The 26333-nt window shown below is 53.3% G+C and overlaps 8 protein-coding genes and 1 non-coding gene across 9 annotated transcripts; 4 read left to right on the top strand and 5 right to left on the bottom strand.

Moving 5' to 3' along the window:
• Window positions 1-23: 23 nt before the first annotated feature.
• PFLUO_LOCUS1420 (uncharacterized protein) lies at window positions 24-2131 on the top strand (the record flags this gene model as incomplete). The annotated part of the gene is made up of 3 exons (XM_073778460.1): window positions 24-341; window positions 396-1382; window positions 1436-2131. 3 exons carry the CDS (start codon window positions 24-26, stop codon window positions 2129-2131), a joined length of 2001 nt encoding a protein of 666 aa, XP_073635512.1.
• Window positions 2132-3610: 1479 nt separating this feature from the next.
• PFLUO_LOCUS1419 (Transcriptional activator) lies at window positions 3611-4666 on the bottom strand (the record flags this gene model as incomplete). Its single annotated transcript, XM_073778459.1, has 1 exon — window positions 3611-4666. The coding sequence occupies one exon, from the start codon at window positions 4664-4666 to the stop codon at window positions 3611-3613; it is 1056 nt and encodes a 351-aa protein (XP_073635511.1).
• A 3046-nt stretch (window positions 4667-7712) lies between these two features.
• PFLUO_LOCUS1418 (uncharacterized protein) lies at window positions 7713-8886 on the bottom strand (the record flags this gene model as incomplete). Its single annotated transcript, XM_073778458.1, has 3 exons — window positions 7713-8120; window positions 8178-8611; window positions 8661-8886. The coding sequence occupies 3 exons, from the start codon at window positions 8884-8886 to the stop codon at window positions 7713-7715; spliced, it is 1068 nt and encodes a 355-aa protein (XP_073635510.1).
• Window positions 8887-10952: 2066 nt separating this feature from the next.
• Window positions 10953-15934, top strand: PFLUO_LOCUS1417 (uncharacterized protein; the record flags this gene model as incomplete). The annotated part of the gene is made up of 2 exons (XM_073778457.1): window positions 10953-11013; window positions 11085-15934. 2 exons carry the CDS (start codon window positions 10953-10955, stop codon window positions 15932-15934), a joined length of 4911 nt encoding a protein of 1636 aa, XP_073635509.1.
• Window positions 15935-16571: 637 nt separating this feature from the next.
• PFLUO_LOCUS1416 (uncharacterized protein) lies at window positions 16572-17970 on the top strand (the record flags this gene model as incomplete). Its single annotated transcript, XM_073778455.1, has 2 exons — window positions 16572-16967; window positions 17029-17970. 2 exons carry the CDS (start codon window positions 16572-16574, stop codon window positions 17968-17970), a joined length of 1338 nt encoding a protein of 445 aa, XP_073635508.1.
• A 1756-nt stretch (window positions 17971-19726) lies between these two features.
• PFLUO_LOCUS1415 (uncharacterized protein) lies at window positions 19727-20772 on the top strand (the record flags this gene model as incomplete). Its single annotated transcript, XM_073778454.1, has 2 exons — window positions 19727-20038; window positions 20098-20772. The coding sequence occupies 2 exons, from the start codon at window positions 19727-19729 to the stop codon at window positions 20770-20772; spliced, it is 987 nt and encodes a 328-aa protein (XP_073635507.1).
• A 356-nt stretch (window positions 20773-21128) lies between these two features.
• PFLUO_LOCUS1414 (uncharacterized protein) lies at window positions 21129-22754 on the bottom strand (the record flags this gene model as incomplete). The annotated part of the gene is made up of 1 exon (XM_073778453.1): window positions 21129-22754. The coding sequence occupies one exon, from the start codon at window positions 22752-22754 to the stop codon at window positions 21129-21131; it is 1626 nt and encodes a 541-aa protein (XP_073635506.1).
• Window positions 22755-23367: 613 nt separating this feature from the next.
• PFLUO_LOCUS1413 lies at window positions 23368-23453 on the bottom strand. Its single transcript has one exon. It is a non-coding gene; the product is annotated as a tRNA-Asp (tRNA).
• A 236-nt stretch (window positions 23454-23689) lies between these two features.
• On the bottom strand, window positions 23690-25883 carry PFLUO_LOCUS1412 (uncharacterized protein; the record flags this gene model as incomplete). Its single annotated transcript, XM_073778452.1, has 4 exons — window positions 23690-24069; window positions 24123-25008; window positions 25127-25390; window positions 25452-25883. The coding sequence occupies 4 exons, from the start codon at window positions 25881-25883 to the stop codon at window positions 23690-23692; spliced, it is 1962 nt and encodes a 653-aa protein (XP_073635505.1).
• Window positions 25884-26333: the final 450 nt, after the last annotated feature.

The following is a 26333-nucleotide window of genomic DNA, read 5'->3' as shown; positions in this document are numbered from 1 at the left end:
CTCTCTGTCTTACTACCAACACGATGCCTGTCCCAACTCACGCCAATATTACCCGCACCGTGCACCCAGGCTTTCCCGGCTTGGGCCTACCGCTCACCTTTCGTCCCCAAAACAAGGTCATCGAGAAGGAGGTGAAGGAAAAGCAGACGGAGAAGGTTTGGCAGGTCGAGCAGAATGTCAAAATTATCGAGGATTCTGTCATCTGCCCGCCTGTCTCTTTACTTCCTTCGCTTCTTGACATGCCATACACCTGGGTACTACTGCCACCGCTCATGCTGCGCGAGATCACAATGGTTCGAGCGATGGACAAATTCACGGACAGCCCAGATTGGAGCATCAAGGTTTGTTGTTGTTTGCTACTGCGCTCAGAGAACCGACTAATATAAATGGCACAGGTATTTGACGACCAGGCCATCCAGAAATGGCGGGAGGAGATCACGAGTGCCACCTTCACAGAGAAGATGTTCGATTACTGCGTCAAAGAACTGCGATATCACACAATGCGATTCTGGAGGACCGGCATGGTATTTGGTGCCCTGGGGATCGTCAAATCCGATACGGCGGTGCTCGGTCACCTCAAAGCGGCATTGATCAGAGCAGGCCGTGTCCTTGAGGATGAGGCTAGTGTGAAATCTTCACTTCCTGAATCGTGCGATGACATTGTCGTGAATCTTGTCGATCCATCGCTCTTCCCGCTAATTTTCGGTCGGACTCGAGCTGTGCGCGAGAATGAGCTTTGCCGCGATCATTGTCTGTCAGATATGGGCAAAGGAGAGATCGTCCCCATTCCATCAATCCAAGAAATGGAAGAGTTCTTGTTGAAGGAGATAAGTACGATAAGAACTCACTTTGTCGACAGTTACAACACCAAGATGCAGTGGATTCCGTGCGACGTCCTGGTGTTGCCCCATGGGTGTTCGATTCACAGCTACATCAACAACGTGCACCCTGAGCACCATGGAGATCTGTACCGAGTTGTGGAAGACATCCTGGACATTGCAGTCCCTGCCTGGGGTCACAGCCTCGGCCTCAGTCATCAATTGACCGACCTGCATGACAACGGCCTGTATCTCGAGACTCGCATTGATTGGAAATACAGCATTGACTATTCGCATTTGTCAGACCAACAGAAGCCCCGAAAACAAAAGGGCGAGCGTAACGACCACTTCAGGTTTCGTCTTCGGATGTGGGAGTCCGGAGTACGTGAACCCGTACTGCCCGACGCTCCAGAGTTTTACGAAGACGTCCATCCAGGATTTGCACCATCTCGTCTTCAGTGCGAGTTTCCCAATCTCCAGGTGTTTGTTAAGCTTGTCAACATCAATTTGAGTCCCGAGAATCCAGCCTATGATGGAGAGAAATGGCATGTGGACGGGCAACCAGTAATTCCCCGGCTTTCACTGATCACGTCAAATCTATGCTGACATTGCACCAGAACGAGCACATCTGCGCCACGGCTCTCTACTACTACGACAGCGACAACATCACCGAGAGCCGACTGAGCTTCCGTCAGGGCTCAGAGTTTAGTATGCATGGAGAAGAACTGGAGACTTTCTACGATTCTCTACCTGAGATGTTCGGGTGCAAAAACGGTGATCCACAAGTGCAGGAAATTGGAGATGTGCTATGCCGCCCAGGAAGACTGGTCACTTTCCCCAATGTGTATCAGTACCGCGCGAATGCATTCCGTCTGTCGGATCCCACGAAGCCGGGCCACCTCAAGATGCTGGCACTCTTCCTGGTCGACCCTATGATCCGCCTCATTTCAACATCCCAAGTCCCACCGCAGCGGGAGGACTGGTGGTACGAAAAGATCGGAGCCCCCTCCGGCATGGGGTTGAACCGTTTGCCAAACGAAATCAAGAGCCAGGTCGTCGAGGAGGTTGGCTATCCCATTACCCTGCGGGAGGCGCAAAAGCTACGACAGGAGCTGGCAGCTCAGCGAGAGGAGTATGTCCAGAAGTCGACCAAGCACTTTGAAAAGTTCAGGCTTGCGGTGGGCACGACTTTCGATGAAACTTCGTCGATGGAAGCCGATCGTGTGGGGTATCATGACGATGAAGACGACGATGAAGATGTCGATGACAATGACGATGAGAATATGTCTGATCGGGATGAGGACAATGTGTGAAAGGATCTCTCTTGAAACTTTTCAAGGGTTTGCGGCAAGAAGGTGGAATGTTTTCGGTTCACAGCGGCAGTGTTCTTTCCAGTCTGTATCTTTATGGGATCTTTGAAAAGTTGCAGCTGTTTATGTATCTTTATTCAATATCAATATCAAGGAGTGACCTCAATGACCGTTCTACTTGGGTACTTTACCTGAGTCCAAATCTAAAAAATAATTACGACACGCCCTTCTAAGAGCCTATCCTGAAAAGAAGATTTTCACTGGACTAGGAACCGCCGGATCCTAGTACACCGTAGGAGGGTCAACTTAAGTCTCTCCTCCCATGCACTATATCATTCCTAGACCGGGATCTTCGCAGGGTATTGCTTGTTGAAAGCGAATTAGCGCTCGTCTTCTGTACCACTACTGTTCAACCGCTCCTAGCGTTCAATCGCGACGGTTCAACTACTAGCGTTAAACTGCGATCGTTGTTGCGGGCGTTGTTAGGATCAAATACGAGGCAGAGGTTACCTTCCCTGCCCGTATCCGTCCCAAGGTCTTGATAGTATAGAGTCCGCAAACAACACAGTTATTAAGAATGAAACCTCAAGTATCCTTTATGAAAAAAAAAAACTATGATACGTACAACATGGACATATAACACAGGTGGCAAAAACCGCGCGCACACAACAACTACATAAAAACCAGTCTGTTCCCTTGCAATCCGAAGTAAAAGATAAGAAACAAAAATACCCATATCATTTGCATGATCCTTTTTCCAGTGATGGAAGCCTCTCTAATTTCCAGCCAGAAGATAATAAAAAGTAAGCCCATGGACACACCGACCACCAGGCGGAAAGACACCGGAGCAAAAGACACCGAAGGAAGAACCAGAGGAAAGACAATAAAGCAGGAACAACAGTATCGAGGAGAGAAGAGAGAGGAGGACGGAAGAAGATGAAGGAGGAGGGGGAAGACACGAGGCCGGAAGTGTAGTGTTGCTGTACTGTTCGGTTCGATATACACAGAGATGCTGCTTACTTGTCAAGTATGCATATGGTAGACAGGCGGCTCATCGAGGATGCTTATCGTAATGCGGTCAAGTGCAGATAGCCACGTTCTGGCGGCGGGTATGTCAAGGTGGAGGGAGGTTCGGAAAGGTCATTCTGGTAAATCAATGCATCCATCCATTTCCTCTGGGGGTGGGGGTGAAGGTATCGGGGGTGAAACTGATCGTTGGGAAAGGGAAAGAGGAGTACTAAATGGGGATTGAAAAAAAAGGCAAAGAGGACAAACAGAACAAAAGAGGATATCGTCCCAGCACAGCAGCTATAAACAAACATTGTGTCGAGTGCATCGAAAAATAAGAGTAACGCACAAAGGGGTAAATCGGAAGTCCATTCACGTCGCTCGCTAGAAAAGTAAATAAAGCCCAAAAGCATCCATCCGTAAAGCCGTAATGACCGAAGAAAAAAGACAAGAAAGCAGAAAAAGAGGAGGCGTTTAACCATCCTCGTCCGAGGGCTCTGCAGATTCTGCCTCGCTGCCCTCGACGCTGCCACTCATCTTGACTTTCTTGCTGGGATTGACATGCGAGTCGTTGACCTCGCTGGACTTCCGTTTCTGTGCAGCGGCGCCGTTCTCGCCGGGCTTGCCAATGTCTTGGCCAGCATTGTCGTCCTCGCCTTCCGCCTCTCGCTTCTCCATAGCGGCGACTTCGTCGGCTGTCAAGAACCGGCCGCCGGGCCCACGCGGTCGGCGCATGGCATGGTTGTGTCGCGATTCGTGCAGATAAGGCTTGCGACCCTTGGACGTCAAGCGCAGTTGCTCCTCGAGCTTTTGTCGCGCGACCCGGCGCTTTAAGATGCGATGGAACTGCTTGGCGTTGACATAAAGCGGCGACTCTTCCTGGCCGCCTCCGGGCACCATCTCCGGCGACGACTGTTGCTGCTGGACGGCAACTGGGGGCGGCTGCATGGACGCAGAGGGTCGGCCGACGTGGTTCATGATTGGTTGCTGAGGGCTGCCGACATGGCTCATCCGGCGTTGGGGCATCTGCGAGTTGGGGGCCATCTGCATTTGCGAACCCATCGGGGGCATCTGGCCGGGCATCTGGGGTGACCGCGGGTTGCGATCATTTTTCACCTGGGCGCCACCCATGCGTGGAGAGCCTCGAGGGCCCTGAGCCATCTGTCCGGCCATCTGGTCTTGGTGAAGGGGATAGAACTGTCCTGACGCGGCAGCGGTCGCCATGGCAGCAGCCTGCGTCGGCGAGATGCCATAGGTCTGCGGCATGGCGGCGGGGACACCATACCCTTGCGGGAAGCTCATCTGCTGGTGGACTGCGCCGGCGGCATTCTGCGGCTGCTGATAATGTTGATTCGCCGGGACGATGGGAGATGTCTGGTGAGGCTGTTGCATGGCGGCCTGTGTGGGCGATGACATCGAGCCCACGGCACTGCCAGCGTTTGGAGGCGCGCCTTGGTAGGGGCCAGGCATGTGGGAGGGTGCGTGGGGATGCTGGCCATGCGGCTGTTGATATTGCGGAGGGTACTCCATGATGAAGTTGCGACGATGAGTTTCGTCACACGGCGCGGCAGACGCCGTGACAGGGGAATGAGTAGAGCGACGATCTATCGACCGTAAGAGCCAATCAGGATCGCTGAAGAGGCAGTTGGCGCGATGAGGTGATGCGCCGTCGCAGGTTCAACGAGATCGAGTACGATCGCAAGCTCTGTTTGGCAGCTGGTCTGCGCGTGGAAGTGACCGTCACCGCGAGCCGTAGTCGGGGCGCGATCGGTGATTCGACGAGCGGGATGCGACAGTCTGCAGCCTCGGAGCCTCGCGTCAGCACAGCGCAGGGCCGAGCGGTCACTGGATTGCGGGTGGGGAGGGGCACAGAAGGAAACTCAGGGAACCAAACGCGTACCTTAAAAATATCGTTTGCGGAGTGACCAGGTCGTCTCGACTCGCGTGGGTCAGAGAGGGTCTCGAGCGCCGTCGCGGCAGGTTTGGCTCTTTTGTGCAAATCCGTTTACGCCGACAGTGTCGGGTGTAACGTGGTTGGGCTGTGCTGCAGAACGGCCGTAGGGGAGTTTGCGATGCGTTGTCAGGGCGATAATATCACCCAGATCCTCGTGATGAGGCTACGCAATGACTATTTCAGACACGGTCCGGTAGGCTTCCACATTCAAGTACGTCCGAGGCTTGGGTCTGCCACGTCCGCGCCTATCCTGGTGGGATAGCTGGGGCGGTGCTGGTGGTCTTTCCCGTTTCGAGGGACGGAAAAACACAGTAGCGGGTGAAGCGACGAATGCGCCTCGGGGACTGATGTCACTGTTCAGGCTGCAAGCACCGGGGCTAAGGACGAATAATCAGCGTCGGATTCACGCGAATCAAAAGCATTGACGCATGACAGTGCGCTGTCAATCCGGGAGATTCTCCATGTGGAGAGGCGATGATGGTGGTGGGGGAGGGGGGGGTGGAAGAAAGCGGGCAAGGCCGGGTTCAGGCTTGAGGGGCAATTGGAGGAGGTATGCGTTGGCAACGAGCTGCAGCAGGGGGACTTACATGGTGACGATCGCGATTCTGCAGGACCCGAGACAATAATGTGAGGCGAAGGCGATGCTAAAAACGATCGGGTCAGTTCAGTTGCCCGCAACCACGAGGAAAGTATGATGCCAAAAATAAAAAGATGACCCGGCCGACGCGTTGCATATCATGGCTGGGCCATAACACACAACGCGACCGGCATGCGCGAAGCCGTCAGAGCCGAAACCCCAAAGAAAAAAAAAAGCAACATGCGGCCAGTGCACGCGCAACGAGGGGAATGAGTGATGGATGATCTGATGGGACTCGGTCGCGCGCGCGTTTGTTTTCCCCACGAGCCGACCAGCACAAGCCGCGCGCGCAAAACGTGGGGGTGGGAGGGAAGTCAAGCGTGCATTACCTCAAATAGTCACTTTGGCGACGGCAAGGGATCACGATGATTTGACCAAGGCAGAGAGGATTGATTGGGGGAGCGGAAGGGGGAGGGGGGGAGGGGGGAAAGCCAACGAACGAGAAGCAGAGAGTAATTGGGCAGTGCGCTGATGTCAAAGAACGGCCGCACTCTTCCGAAGACAGAGACCAGACAGACAGACAGGCGCGCGTGGGATCTGTTTACCACACTGGACAAGAGACCAATGGCAGAGAAACGTACCTTGAGGTTCACTAGTGTAAGGACCAAGTGGAAAAGGTTGCTTCGATCGAATCAGAACAAATCAACTCTGTGCGATGGTTGGGAGGGCGACCAACGAGAGGCAGCGAGAGGGAGAGAAAAGGCGAGCTGGGCGGGCGATGGGGCATTTTGTACCGTTTCCGGCTGGTCCAGTGGCCGGGGCCGTATGTTACCGCGTCATGACCGTATGGTGGTATTGTGCATGATCTCATTTCGTCCCGCGGGTATTATTGGTCTCGGAGTGGTCGAGCGCCTGTAGACCTCTGCTTCTCTTCTTCTATACAGACTACCGAGTAGACTCAGACCGTCAATCCGGCCATCCCGGTCATGTGCGACCCCATGACGCACTTCATCGCCGCCGGAACACGCCACACGAGTTATTGCTCATCTGGCGGTGTATGGCCATGAACACGGCTCTGCATGGCGGCCAGAGGGACGCTCAGCCTCGGCGGTCTACCCGATTCGGGCCCTCCTCCACCTCGGGTCCCATTCGTCCGTTCAGGACCCATTCTGGTACTGTTGGTAATAAACACGCGCAAGCCCCGTATTGTGGTCGGGGGCGGCAATCGCCATCTGAGAATTGCGATTCAGGCCACCATAACTCGCTTATGGATCTCAGAGGGATGCCGGGGGGGTGAAGAGACACCGGCAAAGTGGCTGGGAGCGACGCGCTCGTGACGCCATCGCGTAACGAGCTGCTAGGTGAGTACTGTACGGGGGCTGGCTCCGCTGGAACCGGTGGCTCTGGATCCCGTGGATCGGACTGAGATCTTGGTTCCCTCGTTCGATCGTGATCGTGAGGATGCGATCTGAGAAAGCCTGGAAACGTCTCGGCGCGACTTTCATGATGATATTCTTCACCACGTGTGTTCTGCCAGTCAACCTTACTGCCCTGGGTGGCCATTCAGCTTTCGTCCTTTCGGTGGATGGGCCGGGCCGATCGCCGCGGGTCCACGTGTTGACCGCCTGGTTTGTTCGAAGAGAGCAAGTGGTACGCCGGATAAGAATAGAAGAAGCGTTCGGAAAATAGGCTAGACGGTGTTCGAAGTAGTGATGGACGTCCAATTATGTCTGGTTGGTCGGTGGAAGTGCGTGGCGAGCATGGGTGCTCCTAGATATATATCTGGGACACAGACTCAACCGCACGCAGTGGAACACCAACAATCAGATTTGTCAAACCATCGGAGAGCAAAAGATGAGAACTGTACTCAGCAAACCAATGATGGAGCCATTCTATAGCATAATAAGAAAAAGGGTTCGATGATAGCGATGATAGTAGCGATGTTCTGGAATAGGGTACAGCTAATCATACAGCAAGACCTAGGATAGCCAGCTCTCTCCTCCCTTCAGACGGGTCTTTGACCCCAGTGACCTTTGAATGGACAGTCACTCGTCTGCTCTCCTAAGACGGACCTCCCGAACTCCCGTGACTTCTTGGATGCTCTCAATCAAGTCCACAGCATGGGTGAAAAATCCAGCATCCCCGTAGTAAGTTCCTCCGAAACACATGCCCACCACGGCACCCAAACGGTTGAACACTAGCGAACCGGAATCGCCTTGTTCCACAACAACCTGCGAGAGCGATCTGGCTAGAATTGTGTGCTCCCATGTTTTTATCTTCATTTCCCGGCCATCGACCAACCGCGTCGCAATGTATATCGTCTGGAGACCACTGTAAATGCCGCCCGTAAAGCCCGTCGCGCAACCAACTTTGAATAACTCGTCTCCATTTTGAATGCCACAAAGGGAAAAGCCGTTGAGCTTCGAGACACCAAGAGAGCGATGCGCCGCGACCTGCGAGGTGAAGGTTACAAACACAAGAATTGCTGCGATATGGGGTATCTGACTTACATTGTTAGTGCCAACGGAACGATTTTGGGGCTTGACGAGCGCCCAGTCGATGATTGAAAGAAGCGCTGTGGGATCCCTAGCTAACGTTGTCTTCATAGGTCTTTCTTGAAGACCAGACGCAGCCACAACAGGACCGAACACGAATCGGTTCTTGTGGAAGAATTCCTTTCCGGTATCTCGTTGCTCCTTAAGTTTTGCCAGCATGTCGGAAGCGACTTTCCACTGTCTCTCGTCCTCAGGTATCACGAAATCACCGCGGGCTTTGGCTTCCTCTACCTTTGGGAATGGTGGTTGGTTCTGGTATGCATCGATTCGCCTCGCAAGGTTTTCGATTTCTCGTTTGACCCCCCGACGGCTCGGGGAATCCATCATGAGAAGCTGGGAGGCCTTGTCATTGTTGAACGGGAATCCACTCTCCTTCCACCGCTGGACGACTTAAAAAACGTTAATACCGGCTAGTTCCATGACGAATAAGTAACATACCTTGGATTTCTTCCGGCGATAGGTCTGTATCGGGAGGGAAAACACAGTGTGAGCAGGTGATGCCAAATGGAACCCATTTTCCAGATTTAGGATTGCGAAGCTCGATCCAGCCTCCAAAGGTTCCCTGGCCGTGCTTCATCCGCTGAGGACAGAGGCTGTACCCAGGATTTACTTCGTTCATGAAGATTCCGGTACTGGCGGTGGCGGGAGTTGATTGACTGTCCATTTTGAAGACATTTTTATCTTTTCTGATGAGGACGCCCTCAGTCGAGAGCCCGAAACTATCGAGAACTCTCACCACGGCTTCACGGACGTCCTTCCAGTTGCGCCTTGTCTGACGATCGACGCCTAGCAGGATTGTTGGCGGGCACTGGATGAGATCCTCGCTGACGCCGATGCGACAGCAACCAATCGTCCACAAGCCAGTTAGATCGAGAGTATTCAGAATCGACTCCCCTACCCTTTCCCACAAGGGGAAGATGGCATCATCGGGAGAACAAGGGAAAAATCTCGGGCGTTGACCAAAACGAGGATCGATGATTTCCACTGTTATCTCGAAGATGTGTCTGCTGCGCAGGTGATCACGGATCTTTCTCGCAATGTGAATCCAGCCCCTTTCGGAAAGGTCATGCCTTCTGGCAAGCAGAAGAACGGTTAAATGGGGATCCTGATCTCGCTGAAAAACGGAACGTCGACCACAAAAGTGGATCTCAAGGATATCTAGGTGCTCCTGGAGTCCGATTTCCAGGACCGAACTGTAAACATGTTGGTTTGCGGGTGCACCTAGAGCCTCGAAATTTGGGTGGTTTGGCAACCGGTGTATCGTCTCACAGGGAGCCTCGCAGAGGTAAGGCCCACCGGCTCGCAAATCTTCCTCGAGAAACCCATCCCAGGCCGGGATGGGGTCTTCATCACTGGATGACCTGTTTGACCTTCTGGATCTTGTGCTTCTACCGGATGGCGACTCTGTTCGCTCTACCGGAAAGGATCCAGAAGCATAGCTGATCTCGGCAGGAGTGATTGGGGCGACGAGCGGATTCGCGAGCATTTCTGTCCCGCCTGATCTTGCTTTCGGAACAGAAGAAGAGAAGATGACCAGGCAGGATTTGGCTTTCGGAACAGAAGAAGATAATATGGTCAGGAACGTATTGGGGGTAGAGATAGGCAGCTGAGCAAGCGAGGAATGAGTACACACCTTGCACCAAAGGGAAGCGAAGATGAAAGTAGGTTGTATTGGAAGGCAGTGAGTGTTGAGTAAGGTGAAGTACATACATTAGTTAGTTTATGCTGCGGAAATGACTAAGCCAAATCGGGCGGATGGCCCCACACTAGTTATTCATCTCGGCCGCGTCAATACTATCACTTTTATTGTTATTGTCTGGCCGTTTTCGGTTCAATATTGAGATGGAATAGTACTAATATACGATAAACAGGTTGTCGCCGGACAGCCAGATCAAAGGGGAAAACAGTGAAGATAATCCATTCGAATGCTATGGACGACGGGAGTTCCAGGTTGGGAGAGCAAAGAACAAACAAAGAAAGAAAGAAGGAAAGAAAGAAGAAATTCTTGGGTAAACGACGAAGAAGAAACAGTAACTCTTGTGACAAGAATAATCTTCGCAATGATTGATATCATCCTGACCGCTTGATGTAGTATATCCATGTATGCTACCAGAAGAGTTTGAGAACAAGTTTCCCTATAGCACCATGCACCGACTGCCAGACAACCAGTTATATTAAACATGATTTTTTTAGTCTCTTCGATTACCTTGCGGCGATCGTGATCTATAAGCTTTCTCACATGTACTCAACTGCCTCGTCCTTGCATGGTGCTTACCTAAGCCAGGGGTCACCGGGGGCAGGTGGCTTTTCCGCGTGAAAGGACGAGGGCCACAGACTCGACAGTCGCATTCTCTCCCCCATCACCATCGCGCTCTCCTCAAGCAAACACTCGAGTCGATACACTACAAATATCCAGACTGCAACGGCTGTTGGAGGCCTGACTCTACACAGACCGACCCCGCGACGCGCTGGATGAATCTCGGGGACCCTGATACATGACGTCTTTGTTGACACCCACGGTTCGCACTTCCCCAGCAGACCAGTACCTGACGACCATCCCCCGATCACATATACCGGACTCGGAGCCAGACCCCGCGACATCGTTCTCGCCCGCGCTCCGTCGGGAGTCTGCGCATCGGTGTGTTTGTGTCACCGCCTGCGTCCCGTTCTAGGATTCTGTGCCCGTCGCTTGGTGACAGACCCCCCCTAGTTTATGGGGTAGCGGCCACCATGTCTGGCGGCGGTGGTAATATCAAGGTAGTGGTGCGCGTGCGGCCTTTCAACAGCAGAGGTGAGTACAAAACTGCGCCTCCTTCCCCTGGCCTTGCCTTGGAAACCTTGGAACTGACCCACGTTCTTCAGAGGTCGACCGAAACGCACAATGTATCGTGCAGATGAAAGGCGCCCAGACGGTGCTCACAGCACCGGCGGGCGCCGAAGATAAATCACGAAAGGGTGGGAAAGGCGGCGATGGACCCAAGACCTTTGCCTTCGATCGATCGTACTGGTCCTTTGATAAGGACGCCCCCAACTATGCCGGTCAAGACAACCTCTTTGACGACTTGGGCACGCCGTTGCTGGACAATGCCTTCGGGGGCTACAACAACTGTATCTTCGCCTACGGTCAAACCGGTTCGGGAAAGTCATACTCGATGATGGGTTACGGCAAGGAGTACGGTGTTATCCCGCGAATTTGCCAGTCCATGTTCGAGCGCATCGTGCAGATTCAGGAAGACAAGAATCTTACTTGCACGGTTGAGGTGTCCTACCTAGAAATCTACAACGAACGAGTACGCGATCTGCTCAATCCGTCGAACAAGGGCAATTTGAAGGTTCGTGAGCATCCGTCGACCGGCCCGTATGTGGAAGATCTGGCAAAGCTGGTGGTGCGCACGTTCGACGAAATCGAGAATTTGATGGACGAGGGTAATAAGGCCAGAACGGTGGCCGCGACCAACATGAACGAGACTTCCAGTCGATCACACGCCGTCTTTACGCTGACCCTCACCCAAAAACGCCATGACGCGGAGACATCGATGGATACGGAGAAGGTGTCCAAGATCAGCTTGGTCGATTTGGCCGGTTCGGAGCGAGCGAATTCGACCGGTGCTACAGGTGCCCGTTTGAAGGAAGGTGCGGAAATCAATCGTTCGCTGTCGACCCTCGGTCGTGTTATCGCAGCCCTCGCAGATGTCTCTGTCGGCAAGAAGAAAAATACTTCAAAACAGGTACCGTACCGTGATTCAGTCCTCACATGGCTGCTCAAGGACTCCCTGGGTGGTAATTCAATGACTTCGATGATTGCTGCCATTTCGCCCGCAGACATCAACTTTGAGGAAACTCTCAGTACTCTGCGCTACGCAGACTCGGCTAAACGGATCAAGAACCACGCGGTCGTGAACGAGGACCCGAATGCCCGCATGATCAGAGAGCTGAAGGAAGAACTGGCACAACTGAGAGCAAAGCTCGGAGGTGGTGCGGCAGTCGGAGCACCAGGTGCTGTACCTGGCGCACTACCAACAGAAGAAGTTTACCCACCGGATACGCCACTTGAAAAACAAATGGTCTCAATTCAACAGTCCGATGGTTCCGTCAAAAAAGTGAGCAAAGCCGAGATTGTCGAACAGCTCAACCAGAGTGAGAAGCTTTACAAAGATCTCAACCAAACGTGGGAAGAGAAGCTTTTGAAAACAGAAGAAATCCACAAGGAACGAGAAGCCGCTCTGGAGGAACTGGGTATCAACATTGAAAAGGGCTTCATTGGTCTTAGCGGTCCAAAGAAAATGCCACACTTGGTCAACTTGAGCGATGATCCCCTGCTAGCCGAATGTTTGGTCTACAACCTCAAACCGGGAACCACCACTGTTGGACACATGGACCAAGGAAGCAACATCGAGATTCGGCTTAACGGATCCAAGATCCTGGAGAAACATTGCACCTTCGAGAACGCGGACGATGTCGTGACCATCGTGCCCAGCGAAGGCGCCGCAGTGATGGTGAATGGTCTGCGGGTCGACCAGCCCCAACGACTCAAGAGTGGTTTCCGTATCATTCTCGGCGATTTCCACATCTTCCGTTTCAACCACCCTCAAGAAGCCCGCGCTGAACGAGTGGAGCAGAGCTTGCTGCGGCAATCCGTCAACGCCAATCAGTTGGGATCTCCGGCACCCAACAAAACACATGATCGGACCACGAGTAAAGCTGGCTCCGAGATTGATGGAGATTCCAGCAGGGCTGAGTCTCCAATTCCATCGCGTGGTGGGCGAGAGTCAGACTGGCTACAAGCTCGCAGAGAGGCAGCCAGCGCCATGCTAGGACCGGATCATATCTCCCACTTGCCCGACGATGAGCTGGACGCTTTGTTCGAGGATGTGCAAAAGGTTCGCGCAGGGCGGCGCGGTCTTCCTGATAATGAAGAAGACTCCGACTCCCTGAGTTCATTCCCGGTGCGAGACAAGTACATGTCCAATGGTACCATCGACAACTTCTCTCTGGACACTGCGATCACTATGCCCGGAACGCCTCGCCAGCGCGAGGACGAAGAAGGGGCGAATGGCGCCACCTTGAATTCCGTTCGTCAGGATATGCAGCGACAGCTGGATCGGCAGAAAGAAGAATATCAGGACAAGCTCAAAAATGCTGAGGCTTCCTCCAACCAGGACCCCTCAGAATTGCGCACCGAAAAACAGCGTATGGAGGATGCGCTGCGCGCCGCCAAGGACGAGTTTGAAGAACAGCTGAAAAAGCAGCAAGAAGTCTTTGAGTCTCAGATGCGGGACATGGGCAAGCCGATACCCCAGATCTACGAGAACGGGTTTGCCATGCTGGGCCCACGCGAAATCGAAATTGCACAGTCAGTCTTCCGCCACTGGTCGCAGCGCAACTATGTTCGCATGGCCGAGAGGATTTTACAGCATGCGTCAATCTTGAAGGAGGCCCAGGTGATGAGCCAAATCATGGACAAGAACGTGGTCTTCCAATTTGCGGTTGTTGACGTTGGACACAACATGGAGTCATCATATGATCTTGTGCTCAATGGGATCTCGGGTGACGAAGATGTTGTGCTGGATGAGGCTAAGAAGCCATGCGTGGGCGTCCGTGTCATCGACTACAAACAATGCGTGATTCACCTGTGGTCAATCGAGAAACTTCACCGTCGCGTTCAGTCCATGCGCCAGTTGCACCAGTACATCGACCGTCCAGACTATATCCAGCACTTCAAACTCGAGAACCCGTTTTCCGAGCCGTGCTCGCCTCAATATTCCCTCCTCGGCGACGCTGATATCCCATTGACGGCCGTCTTTGAGACTCGTGTGCAAGACTTCTCTGTTGAAATCACTTCGCCGTACACCCAGAGCGTCGTTGGAATTATCAGGCTGTCGCTGGAGCCGTCTTCCGCCCAGGCTCCTTCGTCGACTTTGAAATTCAACGTGGTGATGCGCGACATGGTTGGCTTTGCCGAATGGGAAGGAACCGATGTTCATGCGCAACTGTTCGTGCCCGGTATCTCTGAGGAAGGCGGCGCAACGACGACCCAGATGATCAGTGGTTTCGAGGAGAGCCCGGTGCGATTTGAAAGCGTGCACAGCATGAGCCTTCCCCTTTCAAGCCCACGGACGGCTGCTCTAAAGGTCTGCGTGTATGCTCGCGTGACTTCAATGCATCTGGACAAGCTCCTCAGCTGGGACGATATGCGCGACTCGGCAGAGCCCACGTCCCAGCAGCGTAGCGCTCCCCGGATTGCAGAGTCCGAGTTCTACTCGCAGGAGAGACACGACGTTTTCTCTCGAGTACAGATCCTTGAGCTCGCGGAATCCGGCGAGTACCTTCCAGTCGAAGTTGTTCAGAGCAACAATCTCGAGGACGGGACATCTCAGCTTCATCAAGGCCTGCAACGTCGCATTTCAATCAACCTCACATATAACTCCACCGAAAGTCTTCCGTGGGACGATATCACCAACTGTCGCGTGGGCTCTGTCCGGCTTCTCGACCCGTGGGGGAAGATTCCTGATCAGGATTTCAACACCCCGGATGTCCCGTTGAAGTTTGTTCAGGAACCGATGGTGAAAGATAATTCCGACGGAACATCCAATGTCAACATTGTAGGCCAGTGGGACTCGAGCTTGCATGGGTCTCTTTTGCTCGACCGAGTGACGGCAGAGAAGTATCGGGTGCAGGTGACGGTCCGCTGGGAGCTTGTCTCTTCTCGTCTCCAGACCCCGGTGATCTTTGAGGCCGACCAGACGCTCCAGATCCTTGGACGCACCTATGTGCGCCAACAGTCGATGTTCAAGCAGTTTTGGAATGCGACTCGGGTCGTCCACTCGACTACACGCATGTACTCTTTGGTCATCCGTCCCATTTCTGCGAAACGTGCCGCCGACCTATGGCGCATGAACACCCAGAACGACTACGTCAAGGGCGAGGAACTTCTAACGACATGGGCTCCTCGCAAGGTGTCCCTTGTGCGGGATTACATTGAAGCCCGCAAGCGCCGCCTGCGCGCGGCCGAACTACATGCCGCCCGCGGATCTCTCAGCACGAGCCTAATGACGTCTCCCTCCCCTGCCCGAGGGAGTGGACGGTCGACACCGATGCGCGGGCAAGATTTGAACGAGCGCAAGTCCAAACTGCTCCGGAAATACCTCGATCTCTGGTCGGCCAAGAAGGACCCGACAGAGGCAATTCTCGTGCGAAGCAACATCGAACCCCCTTCCGGCGGAGCGGCTTTTGCGTCGCAAGCAAACGGATCAAATGGCACCGCTGTCTCCGACAAAGTATCACTCAAGCCCCGCTTCGTGGCCACTATCCAGACACTTCCAAAGAATCCTTCTGCTCTCAAGACCGGATACGTGCTTACACCGGACGACACCAACAGCGTTTGGGTGCGCCGGTTCGTGGAGCTTCGCCGGCCGTATCTCCACGTCTACTCAGTGCCCGAAGGCGATGAGATCAATGCCATCAACCTACGCAACTCTCGCGTCGACCACGCCCCCGACTTTGCCCGTCTCCTCGACGGCTCCGGTGCTGGAGCGGACCGTTCGCTGTCTGCCAAAGGCCGGCCGAACATCTTCGCCGTGTACGGGACCCAGAACACCTACCTCTTCGCGACTCGCACTGAGGCCCAGAAGGTTGAATGGATCCTGAAGATCGACGAGAGTTATTTCAGCAGCAACGGCGGCAGTGCAGCCGCTAGCGGTGACGAACGGTGAACCTGCACGCCTTCGTTTCTTCTGCCTCATGTTTTTGACGATATCACAAGCCTGGAGTTGGGCTGCGCTATTCTTTCGTTTTACTCCATCCCCTCTCATTTCTTTTATTTATGACCTATTGCTAAGATACCCCCTGGATATATCGATCGCTGTGGCATTCATTTATCCTTTCCCCCTGCTACTATCACCCATTTTGTACATAATTTGATCTCTTTGGGATTATAGATTCGGCCGGATGGCAGTTGTGCTTACTGATGTTTTTTTTCGCTTTGAGGATGATCATCTCGGTTGCGTCTTCTAGGAGGCAAGAATTAGAAATACATCATTGTATGCTAGGGATTGAATCACCAGACTCATTTAGTAACTCGTACTGTTGTAGATAGGGCGCCTTGAGTCGTGATCCCTGCGTTGCCGTGGAAACAATCGGAGTTGACACCCACCGCCTCCAGTGTTGAACATTTGACATCACCAACTCACAGAGAACACGAGACAATAATTCTCCAATCTCATACCAAGCGAATGTTTTCTTCTTGATTGTCTCTATATCTGCATAGCGCCTCCATTCCCGCGTTGACAGAAGACCTGACATTCCTGGAAACCCGCTTCCATTCCAGCGACCATTCTAGAAATCGCAACAATGTTCGCACAGCGAAACAATTCATCCTCAGTCCGCTTTATCGTTGCAGGCGCCCTGACATCCATTTTCGCTCTCACATTCCTCCTCTTCGGTCGCGAACACAGCGACGTGGCCCTCAAATATATCATCAAGACACCCTCTCACTGCGAGCCTCAGCCTCATTTCCCATCATTGCTACATACACCATTGAGAAACGAGAGCTGGGAGTTTATCGTTGAGCGCGATGGAAATAACCACGGCCTTTCGGAGGAGCAATGCCGCACTGCTTTCCCGAAACTCTTTGTTGAAATTGATAAGTCGGCCTCGTTGAGGACGGAGAATAAAGTCACGTTTAAAGACTTGGACTCTCGAAATGTGGAAGATGGGATGGTACGAGGGATAATCGATCGCGGAGAGGTATGTGAACAAGATCAAATTGGCAATAAGATCACCGGTCCTGATAGTGTTTCATGTTTAGCTCTATATCGTCGACTTTGCAGCCATGCCCGTTACAGCGACTCGAGCACACGCCACGTTGAACTCGCTACACCGTGCCCTCATGGCATTCCCGGATCGCCATATGCTGCCCAGTATCGAGTTCATCTTCACGACAGAGGACTTTGACAACGAGCCAACAGGTCTGGCACCTATCTGGGCATACTCGAAACGCGACTCCGACGACTCCGTGTGGCTGATGCCAGACTTTGGATACTGGGCCTGGCCCGAGGTGCAGATAGGCCCATACCACGAAGTGAGGCGGCGCATTGCAGCGATTGACGATGGCGAGACGGACGCACAAGGCGCACTTGTCCCCGGCTTGCGCTTCCAGGACAAGAAGAAGCAGCTCGTCTGGCGCGGAAGCCTGGCAACAAACCCGCCGGTGCGCGGGAAGCTGCTCAAATCCTCGCTGGGCCGTAGCTGGGCCAGCGTGCGCGTGATCGACTGGGATGACGAGAACGATCTCCGCTACAACCTCTTGCCCATCGAGGACCACTGCCGCTACATGTTCCTCGCTCACACCGAGGGCCGCAGCTTCTCCGGCCGGGGCAAGTATCTGCTGAACTGTCGCTCCGTGGTTATTTCGCACCCGCTCGAATGGCGTGAGGCGCATCATGCTGCGCTGGTGTCGTCGGGCCTGGACGCGAACTACGTCGAGGTGGACCGTGATTTTGCGGATTTGCCGCATAAGATTGATTACTTGATCGACCACCCGGAGGTTGCGGAGCGTATAGCGAACAATGCTGTGCGCACTTTCCGTGACCGCTATCTCACCCCTGCTGCGGAGTCGTGCTACTGGCGCCATTTGGTACGGCAGTATGCTTCAGTGTGCGATTTCGAGCCCGTGCTCTTTTCGACAGATCGCGATGGTAAAAAACATCCTCGTGGCGTGCCGTTTGAGATGTGGCTGCTTAGACGATGATGTGTGTTATGATTATGTTAGTGGGCTTATACAGGGTTGCACATTGGCGTTTTGTTTACTGGGCGTTGGAAGATTTTGTTCATAGTTTTGCTATACTTCCATGTACATTCACCTATATGACGTATGGTAGCATCTCTTTTTGCTTTTCTCGCGGTGAACCCCTATTGAATGACTCGCAGCGGTAGTAGATCGAATGATCAAGGCTCGGTTTTCTGCAAAGCTTTGTTGTCCTCGCCACCTTTGTTGCCGAGGGTCGATCCCTAGATGTAACCAACGCAGGGCCACACAGCGAGCTTTTACCAACGGGATGGCTCGATATTATAACGATGCAACTGCCATGCGGGGTACATACATCAAAGTAGTCTCGTGCGACGCCACTTCAGCTCCCTATCATTTACATTGCCCTGAAAAAGCGGTCATCGGAAGAAGCTGTTGATCTTGCACCTCTTCGATCCTCATAGTACTGTTGAGTAAAGGGGTTAAAGGAGGCTAAAGGGATAAAAGGGGCGATTCCTTCGAGGCTGAACCGTCAATAGGAGTAGTTTGTCCAAAGTCGTATTTTTAGACGGGGTTGTGGGGAAGCTAGAGCCGCGATACGACTCCCCGCTCGTTTCCGGATCACTTGCCCTAAGCAGAAAGCGGTGGTCGCGTTGTTTGGCAAGGTTGCGGATGTTTATTTTGTGGCTTATACGACAATAGCATTGTGATTTCTCTGCATATGGCTTTGTGTTGCCTATTGGATGATTGTTGGCCATGTGATTGATTGCTGGGATATGTCACTCTTGTCGGGACAGCCATGTGCCTTTCACGACGGTGGCAGTTGGATAGTGTCCCAGCGATCAAGGGCGGTGGGCGCATGCTTCCAGGACGCCGGGAGGGCCTGCTTTTTGGCTTGAAAGGATGTTCTCGCAGCTTAGCGACATTTGATAATTTCCACTGCAAAGACACCGCCCTTGCTTGCTTGTCTTGGGGCCATGTCTCTGACAGCCGGCACCAACATGTCCTACCCGCATTCGGTCTGTTTAGTCTTGGCTCCATCCGCGCATTCCAAAAAAAAAAAAAAAAACCCCTCTGGCCGAAGGGTTGACACTCCCACGTCTTGCATTTACATAGTTAGTGGGAGGCGCAGCTACTGTGGACCAGTCGCTGTCTCGCATTTTGCATGCCGCATTCGATGTTTCCACCCCGTGGCTTGAGGAATTATCCAACCCTACGCTGAAGTCCATTGAGGTCTAGCCATGGAGTAACGGGATAATAAACACCCCAATAATTCAGAATATACCAAAACCTATTAGACATATGATTCCGGAACGGGCTGTTAGTTATCCATCCCGACAAATTCAAATTACCAGCAAAGGATGCTTCCTGTACGCAGCCAGCTACTTGACCCGCCCATGCACGCATCTGCCTACAAGGATGCATGGTTCAAATAAACTGTAGTTATATTCAAAGCAGCTCAAGTGTGCATATTTTCTTCGCGCAGCCTGTCAAAAATCCCCTAGCGGAATTTCGTACACATCGGGATTCATACGCTGCATCTATTTTGGGCGGAGTACAGGCCGTCTTGGCCCCTTCCTCCGAAGCAGAGCCTTGTGATGCGAGCTTAGGATGCGACCTAACACACTTCCCGCTTCTCCTCACTAGTAGCCTTGGAATTTGTATATAAGCACTCGCCTTTCTCCTCTTTCTTGACTGCATCCAGGAGCCGGTCCCCAATCTGGAACTTTCCGCCATATAGAAGGAATATCAAGCACTAATGCGGTCCTTCACCTCACCATGGGCATGGGCTACCATCGCCCTGGCTTTCTCCCCGGCTGTCCTCTCAGGACCAGTCAAGAGAACCAATGGGCCATGGTTGGCCATTAACTCCGACTTCCCGGACCCGAGCTTCCTCCAGGCCGCCGACGGTGTCTGGTATGCTTTTGGCACGAACGGTAATGGCCACCGCATCCAGGTTGCCAACTCGACGGACTTTGTCACATGGACGCTGCTGGACATTGAGGCGTTGCCGACAGTAGCGAGTTGGGAGCTTGACGAAGAGCACTGGGCCCCGGACGTGATTCTGCGCGTGAGTCCTTTTCCCTGGAAAGCATCAGTAAGAAAAGAAAAATTCTAATATAGTTATAGGATGACGGAAAATATGTCATGTACTATTCAGGTGACGCCGCATCCGATTCACCACACCACTGCGTCGGCACAGCAATCGCAGACGCCCCAGCAGGCCCCTACGTGCCCAGCGACACGCCGCTCTCATGCCGTCTGGACCAGGGTGGATCAATCGACCCATCTGGATTCCTGGACTCGACGGGAACCCGATACGTGGTGTTCAAGGTAGACGGTAACAGCATCGGACACGGCGGCGACTGCAACAACATGGTTGATCCCATCGTCCCGACCCCCATTATGCTGCAGGAAGTCGCAGCCGACGGCGTCACGCCCGTGGGCGATGCAGTGCAGATTCTCGACCGCACCGCAGACGACGGGCCGCTTGTCGAAGCGCCTAACCTCATCCTTCAGGGCGATACTTATTTCCTTTTCTACTCGTCGTATTGCTTCACGGATCCGCAGTATAGTGTGAAATATGCGACTGCGCCCGCTATTACTGGACCCTACACTCCGAGTGGCGTTCAGTTGGTCCAGACTGGCGACTATGGGCTCACTTCGCCAGGCGGTGCGACTGTTTGTGGCTGTGGCCAGGAGATGGTGTTCCATGGCTTCTGTGGAGATGTCGCCGCTCAGAATGAGAGGTGTATGTATGCTGCGAACGTTATCGTTGATGGCACGACCATTACCCTTGCGTGATGGTGGGCAATGTTTGGATGTTTATAGTTTTGCAAATATTTGCATGGGCTGGGTTGATCCCGTCTAATCGAGTAAAATATTACAATAATCTTTGGCACGGACTTCTAGGATGTGCTGTTTCTGATTTCTTGGTCTCTCGAGTTAGGGTTTGGTAGGAGAACGTGACTCGTACTCGTACCGCTGAAGCTTTCAAAGATCGGAACTCCTTCAGCAAGATCCCCTCCAATTGTCATTTTCATGGTTGCTGATCTGTTATTATTATTATTTAAGAATGAGAGAAACCAGAGAGCAAGTGCAAACAAAAATCATTTTTTGGATATCTATATCGTGACTCTAAAATGTCATAAATATCTACATCAATTTTCCTCCCGCGCGCGCCTTTTCTCCCGTACACTCTGCACCCAGGCCTCAGCACCCGCGATTGCCTTTTCAGGCCTATCTTTGTGATTAAGAAGATACCCCTGGATCTCAGCGGCAGTGAACTCGCCGCTGGGAACGATGGAGGCAAATTCCGACGCCATGAGGCTGATGTGAGCGCGCAAGGATTCGAGACGTTGCTGGAGCTCCTTGTTTGGTCTTTCTTCCTCTTTCTCTTTGTCATTAACTTCCTTAATGGACTCTGGTTTCTCCACCACCACTGTGTCACTCGAGATCGATGCCGACTTCGCTGAGCTATTGCTCAGAGGTTGGGCCAGGGGCATGCGTGGAAGATCACGCTCCATGGTTATGTAAATAGAGCTGAAGAGCTCTTCGATGTCGGCGCGGCTGGTGAATCCAAAGGTAATGCTCATGTCAACTCGACCTGGCCGTAGCAGCGCTGCATCCAGCTTGTCTTCGTGGTTGGTGGTCATGACCAGAATCCGGCCTTCGCTCGCAGCGACGCCGTCGATGACGTTCAACAGGCCGGAGAGGGTAATACCGTCTTTCTCAGCCTCGTCAGGTAAGGTATCCAGGTCGATTGTTTCATCAGCTTTAGTTGGATCGTCAGCGTTGGAGACGTCATTGGTGGTAGCCGTTTTGCCCCGGCTGTGGGTGACTCCTGCGGTATCGACATCCTCCAGCAAGACAATACACCGCCGCGGCAGGTCCGCGAACAAGGACATCAGGCTGTCTTCGTCGAGGGCTTTAGAGTTCAAGTTGAGAAGATAAATCTTCAGGCCCAACATGCCCGCCGCAGCGAAGCAGAGACTCGTCTTCCCTGTGCCAGGCGGACCATGGAGAAGATATCCGCGACGATAGGGAATACCACGGTTAGAATACCAGCGGCGAGTACGTGGATGCAAGTATTCCTTGATGTCGTCGACGAAAGCTTGTTTCTGCTCCTGGTCCAGGACAACAGTGGACAGCGGGCGCGGCGCGCGCGCCATGCACCGAACCCAGTAGAACGAGTTGCCGCTCCACCGCCGCTGGCCGCGGTAAATGATGGTGCGGCTACCATCGCGCTCGACGTAGGCCTGCTGCGCGTCGGCGAGCATCTTTTTCAGCACCGCAGGGTTGCGGCCTAGACACGATAGAAAGACCTTCTCGCTAGCCAACAACTTCGCGGTGTCGGACTGGTGTCTCCGCTCGAGCATGATCGGCTGGCCCTGGTACCAGAAGATATGCCGCCCCAGGGCCGGAGTAAAGCGAACCTCTTTGTATTTATCCCGACTGATGATCTTGGCCCAGTAGTCGTCGAACGAGCCAGAAGAAGATGATGGTTCTTCGTCATCATCTTCGTCGTCTAAGAATTCATCACCGAACCCGTCGTCTTCGTCTTCGCTGTCGCTGTCGCTGTCGTAGTAGTCGCTCATTCTCACACCGGCTATGAAACGGTTTGTCCGCTTCATGTGCGGCTGGCGCGATATCCAGTACATGAAGTACGTGAAGACCTCATCTTCGATCCGGATCTCGGCCGTTGACACGAGGTACTCCTTGCAGAGATCCGTGAGCTGATTGATGCTGTAGCGGATCGATGCGCCGAAGAGGGCTAGCCCGATCATTATTTGGATGTAGGAGGAAAGATCAAGCTGGAGATAGGATTGAAAAAAACTGGCAACGAGAGCGTATCCCGGTACCAGCGCTTCAAGCATGGCCGTGTCCGGGGATAAGGGCCGGGGCCCCTGGCTTGCTTGGGTGTAGTTGTAGGCCATGATGGTGTCTGGCTCTGGGAGGTAAGAAGTGTGAAGAGGCAACAAGTATATTTCCCTTGAAGAGAAGAGAGAAGAAAAAAAAAAGAGAGAGAACGTAACAGGGCTTTTCAGTTTGTTGATGCAGCCCTAGAAGATATGACGAATGAAGACCGGGAGGAATCTCCCGTAAATGAAAGTAGAGAGGGAAAAGGAAAGAATGGGATTCTTTTATATCTATCATTGGAGCCTCAAATTTTCATTATCCAATCTAGCCCCGGCTTTATTGCTCCTCGTTACCTATTCTGGTGTCCGAGGGTTGGACGCCTTACTGTAGGACCAATGGGCGGGAGATGCACCGCCACGTAAACGTTGAGTCATTGCCGCAGTTGCAAGTGGGGAGTTGTTCCTTTATAGGTTGTTTTAGAGGATTCAAAAATCTAATTCCAGGCTCGGGATGTTGGATGTGATGTGGGCAAAAAGATGACTCTCCCTCGGGGAATCGAACCCCGGTCTCCCGCGCTTATCGGTGTTAATGACAAGCGGAAATCATGACCACTAGACCAAGGAAGATGAGTTGGCCGGGTTACTGCTCGGCCACTTGGTGCTGGATGAGGCTGGAAAGATGGCCAATAGAACTCCGATGGTTTGGGTATGATTAAAGCAAACCACAGCTAGTCTGGATTTGGATGTGTCCTCCTTGTAGAAAATGACGAGTATATGCAGGGTGGGTATCTAGTAAATTACAAAATAGAAACATCAGATCGCAAGCCATCGCACTAGCCACAATCCTGACGCATTGCATCAGCTCACGCGGACGAATCCTTCCCCTTTCCAGAGATGGCATCACCGGCGGAAGAGAACAAGTTGCCGGCCCAATCTTTGAGCTTCTCGACCTTGCCCAAGAGCGTACCCCACCACGTCGGGCCTTTCTCATCATCACTGCCCGGATCTGTAGCGGGAGGCGATTCTGCGGCGTCCGGATCGGAAACTAGCGTAGGCTGCGGCGTAGGCGCAGGTCCCGCCGTTGTCGAAACCTTGGCGGGTGGGTCGGCTGGTTGCTCAACAGCTGGGGCATTCTCATCGGAATGCAAGCCAGCCGGTTTAAATGGGAGGCGTAGTGTGCCATTGTTCGGTAGGGGATCGATCCCTAGCGAGTCGCAAAGGATGTTGTACACCTCAGTGTTTTCTGAACAGATCAATTAGATGGCTACCAGTCAAGACATGCAATAAGAAACTTACGGAAAGCGTCGAGCCGGCTGTTGGGCGCATGAGGGAAAGCAGGGCCATGTGCGATGAAGATCGCACGCATCAATGGGTGTTCGTGGTCATATCCATGAATACCTCGCGGGGAGTAGACTTCACCCGTTTCCAAGGCTTTCTTTGCATCGAACTCTGGCCGTTCAACGATCGCCCAGCCGGTCTTGGGAATCACCCACAACGGGGCGATGCGGTCGTTGTTCGAGAAGTGGTATCGCTCAGGCATGGTTTGCCGCGTGTAAATCTCCATCGCGTGCGAGTAGTCTTCCTTTACCTTATCGAGCTGGTCCTGAAGGGTTTGAAGGTCTTCCGGCCGCTTGGGACGCAGTCCGCGCGATGGCCACCCGTCGGTGTGCTCGACCAAATCCATATCAATCAGGTCGTCCAGCTGGACTAGTCGCTCGTTGGACGTGGTGGCCATGCCATGGTCAGATACAATGACCAGGTTGACCACATCCGTCAGGTTGCGACCTTGCAGACCTGCCACGAGCTCGGCTATCATCCCATCCGCCTCGGCGATCGTGTCGCGGATTTCCGTACTGTTGGGACCGTACTTGTGCCCGTCCCGGTCAACGTTGGGCACATACGCCGCGATAAACTGTGGTCGTTCAGGCACTATGTCCGATTCATCCTCCGGGCCCGGGAGATCGAGCAGCTCCAGAATGCGGTCGACCTTGCGGAACAATGCCTCGGACCCATTGTATTTGTCCAGATAAGTTGGCTCCTCATCCATGATGTGGGCTTCGGATCCCGGCCACATGTGGATAGCGCTCTTGACCCCGCGCTCTTCTGCCGTCACCCACAGTGGTTCTGCGTTCCACCACTTGGGCTGCATGCTGACGGACGAGTCCGTGTAGTAGAAATCCTCCTGCAGCGCCGGGTCATAGAAGCTGTTTCCCACAATTCCATGGGTTTCCGGGTATAGTCCAGTCACGATTGTAAAGTGGTTCGGGAAGGTCACGCTGGGGAAGCTGGGGTGCATGTACTGGGGGGGAGACGCCGCCTGCGACGAGAGAGTTCAGGGCCGGGGTCAGGCCGCGATCGAGGAAGTCGGCTCGGAAGCCATCCAGCGAGATGAGGATGGTGGTGGGAGCGAAGAGTGCGGTACCGTTGGAGAGCAGCGGTTGGGGATGGGCGAGTGCGGCGCGGAAGTTGCTGGAGGCTTTGTAGGCACCGAGGATGAGGATCAGGAAGAGGATGAAGACGAGAGTGAAAATGAGAAGGCATTTGCGCCAGGATAACCGAGACGGCTAGATCATTGGGGGATCAAGGTCAGCCAAACAGCACGTCCAGAACACCGAGTCGACTTACAGGTGCGTCATATGTGTATCCCACCTCCTCGTCCAGATCAAAGGATGATCCGCTCAGGAAGGATTCATCGTCGCCACAGCCCTCCTCCATCTCATACATCAGCTCCCCATCCTCGCTGACCCGTTCCCGATGCGGGATACGGGCCTCTCCTCGCCGGCGCTTGGTCTTCTTGCCGATCCGGACGCTGCTGCCATTTGGACTGAAAATCCTGCGAATGGAAGGCCGCCGAGTTAATAGCTTCTCTCGCTCATCTTCATCGTCTAGGACGGCGCGGTCGTGCTCGGCGATTTCGAGGGTGCTGCGGTTGCGGGCCAGGAGGTCATCGTCGTCGGAGTCGGAGTCCTGGACGGAGGGCGACCGCAATGAAGCGTTGTCTGCGTCGTAGTTGGCGGAGAGGAGCGACGGACTGTACAGCTCAGACTGGAGAGGCATCTGGCCGGAGTGCGCCTTGCGCAGGTGAAGGGAAGAGTGTCCAGGAGGAATGAAGGGGCGGAGGCGGACATCGGATCATCGGAGAAGTAAACTAAGCAGCGGTAACTAGTGAGGCCAATTAGGCAACTATCGAACACTGATGTTGGTTCTTCTTCTTCTTCTTGATTCATGGTTTTTGTATTATTTTTGTTATATCCAATCCATAATACTCTCTTGTCTTGACCGAACTTTTCTACTGCGTAACCAGTAACAAGCGTGGGTGGTGACTTCACACTGACTACAGATTACCATTCGTACCCCATACTGATCCTCGACAACCTGCCAATCACTTTCGTCCACCACTTCGTGATGAAGCTCTCACTGTCCAACTGAAGGAGCATGGATACCTCGAGCCCGATGCTCCACCACGCTCCAACTCAGAACTATGCCGCGAGCTACTGGCTGCAGTAT

This window comes from Penicillium psychrofluorescens (genome assembly GCF_964197705.1).
Source record: "Penicillium psychrofluorescens genome assembly, chromosome: 1".
Taxonomy (NCBI): Eukaryota; Fungi; Ascomycota; class Eurotiomycetes; order Eurotiales; family Aspergillaceae; genus Penicillium; species Penicillium psychrofluorescens.
The sequence above is the reverse complement of the archived record's forward strand: the minus strand, read 5'-3'. Positions and strand labels throughout refer to the sequence as shown.